This window comes from Eucalyptus grandis, chromosome 10 (assembly GCF_016545825.1).
Source record: "Eucalyptus grandis isolate ANBG69807.140 chromosome 10, ASM1654582v1, whole genome shotgun sequence".
Taxonomy (NCBI): Eukaryota; Viridiplantae; Streptophyta; class Magnoliopsida; order Myrtales; family Myrtaceae; genus Eucalyptus; species Eucalyptus grandis.
Window position 1 is genome coordinate 22,641,260 of NC_052621.1, and position 13,969 is coordinate 22,655,228.

Consider the following 13,969-nt stretch of genomic DNA (forward strand, 5'->3'; position numbering starts at 1 on the left):
TGAATTGTATATCATAGGAAGTAGGAGTCAAAAGAGAAGAGAAGATTAGGTTTTTCTTCTTTCTCCATTTATTATTCTTATTATTGTGTTTTATTTTTTCACATATATATATATTTTAACCTCTCATTTATTGAATTTTTAAAATTGACATCGATATCGGAATCACGTATGTCATAATTCCAACTCGAGTGTTGAGAAAGTTGACTAGGTGTCGAATTTTCTGACACGTGTTGACCGAGTGTCGGAGAGTGTCCGAGAGTGTCCAAGAGTGTTAAACATGTGTCGAAGTGTTCGATATGACACGAAGGCTCTTGAAGAGTGTCGGTGCTTCATAGGTACAAACTAGTTTTTAAGCCCCTTTTTACATTATCAGTAGTCTGATACACATAACGCGGTTGACTAGAAGTGATAGTGGCATGATACATACTCAAGAGCATTATATGGAGATGTTACTTGAAAAAAAAAAATTTCAAATAGTGGATATGTGCTCATTCTTGGTGAAGGTGTTGTAATTTGGAAATTAGTGAGAAAAAAATTTGTGAGGGAAGTGATAGTCTTACCAAAATGATTCTGATGATATAATTGTTGAGGTAATTTCCCAAGCCATATTGGGCCAATGTGAAAGAATGGGTGGTAGGCTTTGGTGTTACCGGGTATATAAGTAAAAATAGAATGCTTTATCCTCTTGCACTCTAGTAGGGAAGGAGAAGAAAATACTTACCTTGGTGATTTGAGGACTGCTAAAGTTCTTGAAAAAGAGAAAATTCTTCTCTTATTCACGTTTGAAAAGGAGGCTGAGTGGTTGAGGAACTTCTTAGTAGATGTTCTTTTGGGAAGAACGACACCTTCTATGTCTAAACATTGTGATTGCCAAGAGGCGCCATTGCAAAGAATGAAGTGTTCAATGGTAAAAATAGACAAATCCGATTTAGACATGATGTAGTAAATCAATTGCTTAAAGATGGAACTTTGTTCACCTATTATGTAAATTCAGCAGTGAATTTGATCGATCCTATAACTACACATTGAGGGGAATAGGACTTAAGTTAGTTGAAGAAAATCAACAGTGATGGTAACCCAACCTATGTGATTGGGAATCCCATAAATTACGTTCGTATGGGTAATGACAAGTCACTTGTTGATCTAATAATACACTATTAAAATTTTTTGTCCCTACTAAGAGCCATTATATGTGATATTAAATTTTAGAATACATTTGATGGGATCACCTATATAAGTGTGGAGTGGGGGTTGCTCCTATGAGAATCATCGGCAATAGTCTCTAGAGCACTTATGAATAAACCAAGTACACATGGCCTATTAACATAGAATTGCGTTGAAGAATAAAATATGTGGGACTGTAATGTGGGCGGTGAAAATTATCATTCGCAAAAAGAGATTCTTGATTCATTGAAGTTTCAAATTTCACAAATAATTTTAGAATTATATTTCATTTTTTCTAGGTCCAATTCATAGCCTAACAAACACTAGTTTTGAACTTTCTGTGCATTATACTCTAATAACCCATCGTTATTCTTTCATTTCTTTTTAAAACCTTTTGAAATATGTTAGGGAAGTTTATATATTTCAATAAGTTTTGCACTATTGATTTTTTTTTTTTACTATCATTAATTTGTAACGGGTTTTGTTTGCCATTATCTGTAACGTTTTATAATGGTTCAGTACTAGTTTTGTAATGGTTTTGACTTCTATCAATTTGCAATGGATTTGTAATGTTTTTTTAATAAATGCAAGGATTGAAGATTGAAAATGGTCATCTCTTTCTTTTACCTACAAATTGTAACTTCAAATATAATTAAAAGGTAATATAAATATATCAAAATAAAAATATTCTTTCTTCTCTTTACTTATCTTTCCTTTCTTTATTTGGTTGTACACAAAACGTTGTTCTTGTTCCTTCTATTATTCTGTGTATAATAAAGAAGATGGTATACAGTACCTTGGAAGTATAGCTATTAGAACTTATTGCACTGAGTTTCGTACTTCAAAAAGCGGAATTATTATTAAGATTGGTGTTTGCACACCTTAGATAATCAATCTTACAATTTCAAAAAGTTCAAGGGCTCAATCGAATCAAAGTAAAATTCAGCACCGACATTGACCATTGATAAAGGTTTATTCATTACTGGCTTCTTTCCTCCTCCTTCTTTTCTTTTTTCTTTTGCTACCGATCCTGTTCTTTTAGTTCATTAATTGATGGAATAATTAGATCAAAAGTCTTAAAACTTGTTGGGAAAGTACATTTAAATTTTAAAACTTATTAAATTGGTATAATTAAACTCTAAATCTCAAACCTGAACTACATTGTCAATGGCAGAGCGCGTCTTTGAAGTTAATAGGAATTAAAACTATGTGGATCATTTAAAGTTAATTATTTAAACCTGACTATATCATAGATAGCTAATTATTTATCCAATCAGAACATAAAAACAAGGATATGAAAGATACACCTGATTGGAAAGAATTTAAAGTTAGCACGGGGGCTCTGCTCTAGAGAAAATGTGAATAACGTAACTAATAACTGGAAAAAATCTAACGACGAGAGTGGGTTTTGCCACTCAATTAAATCGATAATTGTGGTGAATGGAAGATTTCATTGGTTTCTAAGTTATCCAATCAACCACATAGCTGCAAACAAATTAAACATTAAGGCTTCGATGCTCCGAGAATATCCCGCTTGCATATGGTTACCTAATAAATCCATGCAAATGAATCCGCGGCACTGATTGCACAGATCGAAATGCCAATTAAGATTCTACAGAGAATTTTGTAATTTAGATGTCATCAAATAATCTTAGAAAAGCTTATATATTAGTTTGATATTTACTCTTTTATATTTGACAACTCGACAAATTCTAAGTAGCAACCGAGTCATGATGTGCGAACCCAAGTGGTAATTACTTGTTAGACACTATCTTTCATTCCTAAGTTTATAAAATACATTCACCTATAATCTAATTATATAAATTTAATTGTTAATAATGTTAGTAGCATTTTTTCATCATCTATTGGCAATAAATTATCTCTCATTCGTTGCAACGCGTGGATATTTCTTATTATGGCAAAAATTAAAGGAACGTGTATTGGAGAAAGCTTCCGTTACTACTGAAAGGGGTGCGAGATCGTGTACCACAAGGACAAAAGGGCACAAAGAAGTATAAGGAGAATCCTTCCCGCTTAGCTCCGCTTTTAATTACCTTCCAAGGGGTGACTAGCCATTGGGATTTTTATTACCCAATTTTACCAACCAAAATGTCCCGATATAAAGTAAGAATATCAATGTCAAGTTTAAGACTGCATTTGAATCGGCCATTGGGAAAAGCCTTCAGGGAAACGTAAAGGATTTGGGATTAAATGGTTCTTTTTGCCAATTACGGTAACCCGTGGACATTTATCACTAGAACAAGAATATCTTATCAGAATAAAAGGAAAGTGTATTGGGGAAAGTTAAGTCACTACGAAAAGGCTTGTGAAACTGCGGACGACAATTATGAAAGGGCCAGAAAGGGTATATGGAGAAATCTTCCTACTTGACCCATCTTTTAATTGCCTCCCAAATGGAAATTAGCCAATGTGATTTATTATTTAATATGACCGAAACATCTCACAAAAAGTAAAAATGTCCATGAAAATAGTAGAAAAGCAAATACTCATGTTTATCACTATAAATACTCGCTATAAATACTAATTGCATCATTATGTTAATCTTTAAACAAGTTGCTAGTAGGGCGGTCAACGGTTCGGTTCAGTTCGGTTTTTCAAAACCAAACCGAACCGAACCGTTAGAAAAATCTTTTGAAACCGAACCAAAACCGAATCGAAATTTTGGTTTTCGGTTTGGTTCGGTTCGGTTTTTGGTTTTCAACTTTTGGTTTTCGGCTTTTTGTGCCCTCGTTCCCTCACCCTCTCTTCTCTCTCTGCACGTCTTTCTCTCTCTCCTCCGCCTGACCCATTTTCCCTTCTTCGACCTGAACCTAAGCCCGACCTCAAACACCCCCCTCTATGCCTCAGAGATGGAAATTACACGATGAGGGAACAGAGAAGACGGAATAGAAAGACGTCGAAACCGGAGAATTTTGAGGAGGAGCGGCGGCGGCGGAAACCTCAAGCGCAAGCGCACGGGTTTGTCCAACACCACGACGGCCACCCCCTTATCCTCGAACCTGAACACGTAGTAACCCACTGTCAGCCCACCGACGATCGCCAGGAGCACGCCCCCGTTGAACGACATGATTGCCAGCATCAGGAGGTAGCTGATCGCCGAGTTGAGCCTGAAGAGTAGCGCCGCCCTGAGCCTCGCGGATCTGGCCAGCCGGGACGCGTTGGCCTTCAGGAGGAGTGGGGATGCGGCGGCGGTGGCGGCTGGCGCGGGGGACGCCATGGCGGTGACGGAGGAGGAGGCGAGGGATCTGAAGTGGATGCGGTAGTCCTCCATGTACTGGTAGAAGGCGGAGACGAGGAAGCAGGCAGCGAGGGAGAGGAAGTAGCTGGGCCAGGAGTCGGTCCGCCATGAATCGAAGAGGAGGGTCACATACCTGCTCCAGTACAGCGTCATGTGCATCATCTTCGCTCCTCTGTTGTTCAAACCTGAGAGAGAGAGAAGAGAGAGAGAAACGGGAGAGGAAGATTTTATCGGTTGGTGGTTCGGTTCGGTTCGGTTAACGGATAAAAACCGAATTGATAAAAAAATATTGGTTTTTAATGAGAACCGAACTGAACTGAAAAAATTGAATTTTTCGGTTCGGTTCGGTTTTCGATTCGATTTTTGACACCCCTAGTCGCTAGTATCTAATTACCTAGTTCCATCCTCATTAAATTCGCTCTCATTTGCACCACTGGCTGCCATGCAAAGCGAAAGGAGATAACTGTTCCAAAAATATAATGAAAGCTGGTAGCACCATATTCAACAACTACAGTCGATCACATTCATCTACATATAACTCATTTGGATCATTTGAATTATCAAAACTTTTTGTTATATGTGGCAACGCTATTGCTGTTTTATTTTTACTGCTGCAAATCAGACAATAGGAAAGGTTAGTTAGGAAATAAAAGGTAAGTATGTCTTGAATTGCGTCCAATGATTTGAGGAGGTCAAAATATGAAGATGGACACTTTTTTTACCCATGTCTTTTGATAGCTTTCCAATAAATCTCTTATCAATTAAAGATTCGCTTGTTATTTTTATTTCACATTCCAAGAAATCCCTTATTAATAAATGATTTCATGAACTAACTCTCCAAATGATAATTACCCGCTTCTTTCATAGCCTAAACTAACTAGGAACGTTACCGACCAAAAAAAAAAAAAAAAAAAAATTCCTAGGGACGTTAATATAAATAATAAGCACGTTTACACATTAGCTTTTTAAGCATATTGCTAGTGTTTATATTCCTAATTTTGTCTGCCACGCTGCCATGCAAAATGAAAGTAAATATATGTTCTGAAAGTATAAGGAAAGTGTTTGTAGTGCCACATTCGACTACATTCATCCATATGTAACTTATTTGGATCATTCCAATCACCGATGCTTTTTTATTATCTGTGGCAGCATTGCACTGCTTTGGTATTGCAAACTGAATAGAAAGAAAGTTTAAATAGGAAATAAAATGCAAGTATGTCTATGAGGATGCTCTAGCATCCAGAAAAAACACCTTATTGAATCGTGTCTTTTAATTACTTTCCAAGAATCCTCTTATGAATTTTCTTTGCATATTATATTTTTCTTGTATTCCTAGCATCTAGAAAAACATCTTATTGGGGCTTGTCTTTTAATTACTTTCCAAGAATTTTCTTATGAATTTATTTTTCAATATTTACATGTTTCTTTCATTCCCCGTATCCAGAAAATCATCTTATTAGGGTGTCTTTGAATTACTTTCCAAGAATTCTCTAATGAACTTTTCTTTCCATATTACATTTTTCTTGCATTCCTAACATCTAGAAAAACACTTTATTGGGGCTTGTCTTTTAATAACTTTCCAAGAATTTTCTTATGAATTTTTCTTTCAATATTTTACATTTTTCTTGCATTCCTAGCATCCACCTTATTGGGGCGTGCCTTTGAATTACTTTTCTGGAATTCTCTAATGATTTTTTTTTTCCATTTTATATCTTTCTTGTATCTCTAACATTCTGAAAAACACCTTATTTGGGCATGTCTTTCAGTTACTTTCCAAGAATTCTCTTATGAATTTTCTTTTTCTTTCCACATTACAATCTTCTTGCATTCTAGCATCCAGAAAACATCTTATTGGAGCATGCCTTTTAATTACATTCCAGGAATTCTCTTATGAATTTTTCTTTCCATGTTACATACTTCTTGCCTTCCTAAGAGAAGCCACGCCCTATATAAATGCCGCATGAACTCACATCCCATACCCATCAAAACTTTCCACCACTTTCTCGTCTCAGTTTTCCTGAGAAAAAAAAAAAAAAAAACAGAAAATATATTCTGTCCTTTACATATTCTTCCAGAAAATGTATACGCGCCTCTCCTCTCCAGGCGACAAAGGAGCGAGGCTCACTGCCGAGGAGCTAGAGTCTATCTCCAGTTCCTTCGACGAGTCCGTCCGCTCTCCCCTCTGGGGCCTGAGCCCTGCCTCTGCCAGCCTGCCCTGGCTCTTCTCCGCTGTCGACGTGCTCGCCACTGCTCACTCGGCGGTGAGATCCTTGATCTATGAGCTGAAATCGGACGGTGATGACAGCCTCTTTTCGTGGTATCTGGACAATAGCGTGAAGGTCCTGGATGTCTGCAACTGCATGTCCTCCGAGATCGAGCGACTGTGTCTCCACCACCTGGACCGGAGGATGGCGATGAAGCTCATCTGCTCAGAGGGCAGCCCATCGGAGGAGGAGATTCACCAGGCACGGGATTTGCTCGCAGCTTCGGAGGGCGAGAGCGTTGGTGACATCGAGAAGCTAATTAGAGACTTGGCCTCGAGCATTGGAATGGCGGCTCTGAGGGGGAAGGTCTTGCCGGTCGATAGAGTTGTTCGCCGTGCGGTCCAAGCTGTCAATTTCTTGACGGCATTCATTGCCGGGGTCATATCTTCGGCCTTGCGCTCTTCCTTGGGGATGGTCGTCTGTGTCCCAGAGGAGTTCCCCTGGGGTGACGCTGTTCGCGCAATTGAGTGGAAAATGATCGTGGAGTCGAGACGTGGCGAGGAAACGGACAGGAGGATGCGGGTTTTGAGGGAGCTTGATGACGTGGAGGCACGCAGGAGGCATGTGCTGGAGGCAATTGACGAGGTGGTGGCATCAGGAGGCGGTGGAGAGGTCGTGGAGAGGCTGAGGGAGGTGGCGGCTGGGCTGGAGAAGGCCACTAACGAGATGTTGAAGGGGTTGTACCAGCTGCGGGATGGGCTGACGGAGTTGTTCCTGAGAGTGACGAAAATCAGGAAGGAAATGGTAGATGAGTTCAGAGCGAGCCTGTGGGAAGGACCATTGCCGAAGAAGCCATCAAAGATTGGCAAGAACGACTAAGGAAAAGGTGACTTTGAAATGGAATGCAACAAAGTGAAGGTGATGCCTGCGATTGGAGCGACAAGCACAAGGATGCAGAGTAATAGTTATGTACTGAAAAAATGGAATAAATGAATAGAGTGATCTAAATTAACTGGGAATAGAGATGACGATGGTGTTCTTGAACTATCCAGTTTAATGTTGTATCTGTCGTATATTTCAATGACTTTTGCAGTATTGAAAGCTATTGTTTCTGTAATGGTCTTTTTACTGTCATCAATTTGTAATGATTTTTATCTGTCATTAATCTATAACGGTTTTGTAAGTTTTATAATGATTTTGTAAATCTATTTGCAACGGATTTGTAACAGATCTAGTGAGGCTCGCTCTCACAAGGCCTCACCTTTGGCCTTGGCCAATCACCAGCTCACCTAGCAAGCCTTGTCAATGGCCAACTCCCGAGTTGTAGTAACCGGCAAGAGGAAGAAGATGAAGGGAAGAAAAAAAAGAAAGAGCGATAAAAATCAAAAGAAAAAAAAATGAAATGTTAAATTTTTGAAATATTATTGAAAAGTATCCATATTAGTGCCAGTTGCGCTATGCAGGATGGCTAGTGTTCATGTCAAACGCTGGTCAACCAAAATTAGTTGGTTGGATTTAATTTGTATAAGCACAAAAGATTTATAATTTAATTAATTAAAAAGGTTTGCAATTGAATTGATATAATTACAATATATTTATGATTGTTTTCATAAATTTTCTAGCTAAAAAAACGGGGATTGACATTTTGAATAGGACACGGGAATTTTTTTAAATTTTAATGGAAGAGCTTAAAAGTTTATGTTTATGTATTTTCTTCCCATATTTTCATCAGCCCTTCTCTCAAACACAGCATAGAGTCATCCACCCTTCCAAGAAAATGAGAAAATACACGCAGCCACGTAACATCTAGTCGCATCTCATAAAAGTACGAGGATGAACAATTTCAAAAAAGTTCGAGGGCTCAATTGAGTGAAAGTAAAATCTAGGCCAGACATTGACCATTGACCAAGGTTCATCCATTGCTAGCTTCTTTCTCCTTATTCATCTTCTCTGTTTTACTATCATTTCTTTTCTCCTTTTTCATTAGGGCGGTGCTATTTCGACCCCTTACATGACTAAATCCACCCCCATTTATACTTCAAAGACAAAAATTACCCTCAATCTTTCAATTGCAATTTTAGATAATGGCCCAATCCTTCTTTTTTCAATTTTTGTCCTTTTTCTATTGAGGACAGTTGTCATATTTAAGAATTTCACATTTTTTGTTTCATTAGCTTTAATATTCCTATAACGTTTTACATGCTCCATGTAAAATTATCTTGCTAATAGTAAACAAAAAAAACATTTTTTATATAGTATAAAACTGAAAAGTCCCTTTTTCATTATTAATTTTATTAACAATTTATCTATTTTTCGTTTCTCTTATGTCAAAAGCTCACATTTTTTGGTGAACTTTTTATTAATTTCATTAGTCTAAATATATATCAACTCTCTTTATTTACTATATCAAAGAACTTTTATTTTATCCTTACTATATTGGCGAGTACTTTTATACAGAGCATGTAAAAAGTTAGAGAAATATCTAAGAATACACTAAAAACATTATGTACAATGAGGTGTCTTAATATTTTTTCGTACACAGTTTGTCGACGATATTAATTTTTGTCAATCCAAAATAATGAAATTTCATTGGAATTTTCAAAAAAAGAAATTCTTACTTTATGTAATTTTTTTATTTAATTAAATTTCATTTACTTAACAATTTATCCACAATTTTAATAAACAATCTAGAAAAGAAGTAGATTTCTTGGAAATCTCTCTTTTCGACCAAACAAATTTTTATGAAAGTAATATCTAACAATAAAAAAAGACGTGCATTTAATTTACATGGAAATTCTACAATAAACAAAAATTAAACATATAAAATTCATAATTACAATGGCTAGATCTTACATAGATATAGAAAAGCTTAAAAAGGAAAGTAAATAAATTTGGGACCACCAATTTAAATTGCTATTAAAATGATAGAGGGTAATTTTGTAATTTTGGTGAAAATTTGGGTGGATTTATTCATTGGGAGGGGGGGGATGCTATGCCTCTTCATTAATTCAAAGGATAATCGGACTAACAATCTTAAATCTTATTGCGATAGAGTGATTAAGTCATAAAATTTTCAAAATACAATCAATTCCTAAGACATTATATTTGTGTAATCAAGTCCTGAATCTTAAACCCCGACTAAATGAAAATATAGTTAAGTAAATGCAAGTTTTTTTTTCCTCAATGGCAAAGTGCATGTCTATAGAGCGGATTTAATCGGAATTTAAATTAAATGGATCATTTAGAGGGACTAATTATTTGTCGAGTTAGCCATTAAAAACAAGAATATAGAAGATACACCGGACAATCCTAGAATTTAAAGTTAGGATGGAGTTACCCTTGGAAAAACGTGAATAACGTAACTAACAACTGGAAAAAAAAAAAAAAATGTAACGGAGTGGATTTTGGCGCGGTTAAATCTATAATTGTGGTGAGTGGAAAATTAAATTGGTTTATAAGTTATCCCTTAAACCAAATAGCTGCAAGAAATTAAACATCAAAGCTTCCATCGTCTGAGAGTATTTCACTAGCATATGGTTGCCTAATAAATCCGTACAAAATGCCAACTAAGATACTACAGATAATTATCATAATTTAGATGGCATTAGCTAACTTACGAAAATTTTATACATTAGTTTGATATTTAGTCTTTTCCATTTGACAAGCAACAAAGCATGATGGAAGAACCCAAGTGGTGATAGGCACTATTTTTCAATCCTAAGTACATTAAATACATTTATATATTGTCATGCCCCGACCCGGTGAGTACGTGCCCATCCTGCTTGGTCGATATAATAGCGATGTCCTAGGACGCATCGCTGACCCGTTGATTTTAATGTATGCAAGCGGAAGCAGATATAAATCTCCATACAATAAAACAATAGGATAGGAAAGCAGGGCCATAAAATTTCAAACCACACCAACCACACTTATATACATATATACATAGTAAACCATGTCATATATTATACCAGTTGGTCTAGGTATATAAAAACATATACACCATAGCAGGTTCTTGAATAGGGGCGGGGGTCTAACAACCACAACTATTCATCATCGCTAAATTCCTCTTGTTCCATCTCCTTGTCGACCTCTCCTTCTTCCTCTCTCCAATTCGCGCCTTCGGTTGAGTACATCGGAGAGTCAGAATCGCCTTCGAGCTTGGGATCTTTCGCATCCACCACTGATCCACCTTTAGGATCGGTTGTATCCTTCCCAAACGCAACCTCCAAAACATACTAAGGCACATCAGATTCTAGTACCAGACCCTCCCTTCATCCATCATGGTAGTGACGATACCATGACCGGTACTCATGGGGTACCTTTTCAGGTTTACCCATGTCAACCCAGACAGTGGATTTCACCATGATGTACTCCAATCCTTCATGGTGGGGGTGTATTGGAATATGATAACTTACTTCTGTAACTTCCTCAAGTATACCAAAATGCTCAGGAAGAGTTGGGGGTGTTGCCATCTACAGACCTGAAATGTTGTTCCACGACAGGGTGAGACTATGTCTTAGTAAGTTTTACCCCATAAGACCCGATTAGGAAGCCAATATACCCTAGGGCTGCCTAAGCACAACATGGGTCAGATGACTTACCTTGGCCTCTGTTCCTTCCTACATGTCAATACAATTCAAATAGACATCCAATCAATTACCACAGATCGAATCATCAATCAATCGACTCAGTTGATTACATGTCATCACGACCATCTCATGGTCGACCATTCAATACTATCTATAAGTCCACCCATAATAGGACTACTTGCTCTAAGCTGATAAATAGATAGTATAGCTCTCACTAAGCTGATAAATAGTGTACTACTCTCGCTAAGCTGACATATCAATCCCTTAAGTTGATATAGCACACTAATAATGCTCTCGCTAAACTGATTATGTATACTGCTCTCGCTAAGTTGACATATCAGAGCCCGTAGGTTGATATAGTATACCGGTATACTACTCTCAATTTAAGTTGACATATCGCCCGTAGGCTGATATAATATACCATCTCGAATCATACAATCAATTTCTCTTTTTTATCATACCTGATAAAAATACACATGTGTGGGTACACAATCCGCCTTAGTCAAAATATAAGGTTTTCACTTTTGAACCTTTCACTATTTTCAGCAGTCCCAAAATAGATTTTTGGCGTTATAGATCGATGCCCGATAACTTTCTAGTTAATTACCAAAATTGTCCATTTTTGGAAATAAATACCCACAACAGAAATCACAATCAATTTACACATTCCAGTACTCAATTAAATAAATAGAGAGCACCACTACAATTAGCACGAAATTTTGGTCATCGGCTATCCTGGTCTAATTTTCGGAAATAATTAATTAATTAAATAATTATGGAAAATAATAATATAATGTCAATAAATCCAATTTAGGCCCGTAATGTCTAATTGGTCATTGAAATGGATTCGAAAAATTTTCAAGACTCGTTCAATAAATATTAGAATGTGTCTACTCGTTAACTATACTAACTAACCACCTAACATGCATTGGTACTAAATTAATTACTCTAATATAATATATCCACCTTATCACACTTAATTAAATCTAATTAACCCTTAAGTATAATTAACCTACTAAGCGAGGATTAGTGAGTTAAACTCACTTGTTTGGCGAGCCGGTTGGTTCAAATTGATGGAGACGCGATGGGGGACGATTCTCTCCAAAGCGGGCCTAGGTTTCAGGATCAGAAACCACCTCAAAACGAGCCTTGAAGCTGCTGGAATATCCACTTCCTCAGCCTCTGTTTTGAGCTACAAAAGAGAGGAAACAAGGCTAGTTTGGCGAGGCAAGACCGGTGGGGATAACACTGGTCTTGGACAGGGGAGACGGCGACTCACGGTGGTGGCAGGAGCTCCGGCGGTGGTCCAGGGCTTTGAAGGGTGGCGAGCAAGGTTGGATGGAACAGATGGGGCGGCGGAGGAGGGTGTAGCTCTCGCAGGCTTACGCGTGACTTTGGCAGGCAGTGAGTGGCGATTCAGCGTGAAGACGAGGGTGTGCAACGGTGATGGGAGGCTCGGACAGTGGCTGCTCGATCTTCCGGGGCACTTGACGCTCACAAGGCATAATGAGGAGGCTGGCCGACCGGTCAGAGGAGAGAAGAAGGAGAGAGGGACAAGCTTTAGCTTTTATGGGATCTCTTTGGTCAAATTTTCCAATCCTTTGTCTCCTTGACCATCCTCAGCCACAGCTGGTTCCTTGGCCCTCATTCATCCAACAATGCTCATCTTGGACACTTGAAATGATCCAAAACCATAGCCAAAAGGGGGAGCTACGAATTTGCTAAGTTTCTCCCTCAATTGGACTCTTATTCTCACTTGATTCAATCCAATTCGGTCTCAATAAATCCCATTGTTGAGTCTTCGATCAAATCGATATTTTTCCTCACTAATTCAACCCACTTGCTTCCCAATTTTGTGATCAAAAGCGATTCCTGCCTTTTTCTGAGCAAAGGCAACCCTCGGACGACTTTTTCCCAAAAAGTCTCGGGTTGCAGAAAAATCTTTTGAGAACGAGTCGACTTTTCTAGAATTTATTGTGACATGAAAAAATCTTCAATTTTTGAAATCGAATTTAAATTTGCGGTTAATTTCACTTAGGCGCATTTTTAGCATGAGCTAGGCTACCGGATAATTATTAGAAATTTTTAGTGCAAATGATCTGTGGTCGATTTTCTTCGAGCCACAATAAACCCACTCGACACATTGGCGACTCTTGGTTATTGTGAAAATCTCGAGGATTCAAATACGGACACATGGTACCAAAACGATTGAAAAATCAAACTAGTGCCGGTCGATGAGAATTTTCCAATTTAGTGGAGTCACCTATGTTTGGCCACACATCTCAGTCGAACCGACCTATCTCTGATTTCTAATTGATTTTTAACTGTGCCGTAATGATTTTGGCAGATGAGCACAGTCGAGTAGCCAATTCTTGGTCGAATTCTCAAGTCTATTGCATTAAAATTCCTTAATGGCTTCCCTGGATAGTCTAGTTATCTCAAGAGTGATCATCTCTGAGAACAACCCTATAGGCACGTCGATGAAATACCCAATTTATTTAATAGAAAATACAACTGAAAATCTGGGATATCACATATAATCTTAATATATAAATTTAATTTTTAATAATGTTAATGGTATTCTTTGCATCATTCTATTAGCAACAATCTCAACGTATGTATATTTCTTATTAGAGCAAAAATATCATTGTAAAAATAAAAGGAAAGTATATTGGGGAAAGCTTAATTTACTACTGAAAGCCCTGTGAGACCACCTACATCCGCTGAAAGGCCATAAAAAGCATAAGGAG

General features: G+C 37.6%; 1 protein-coding gene and 1 pseudogene across 1 annotated transcript; one reads left to right on the forward strand and one right to left on the reverse strand.

Moving 5' to 3' along the window:
* Positions 1-4,125: 4,125 nt before the first annotated feature.
* Positions 4,126-4,606, reverse strand: LOC104416473 (annotated as a pseudogene).
* A 1,895-nt stretch (positions 4,607-6,501) lies between these two features.
* Positions 6,502-7,506, forward strand: LOC104423783 (protein BPS1, chloroplastic-like). The gene has a single exon (XM_010036232.2). The coding sequence runs from the start codon at positions 6,502-6,504 to the stop codon at positions 7,504-7,506; it is 1,005 nt and encodes a 334-aa protein (XP_010034534.2).
* The last annotated feature ends 6,463 nt before the right edge of the window (positions 7,507-13,969 follow it).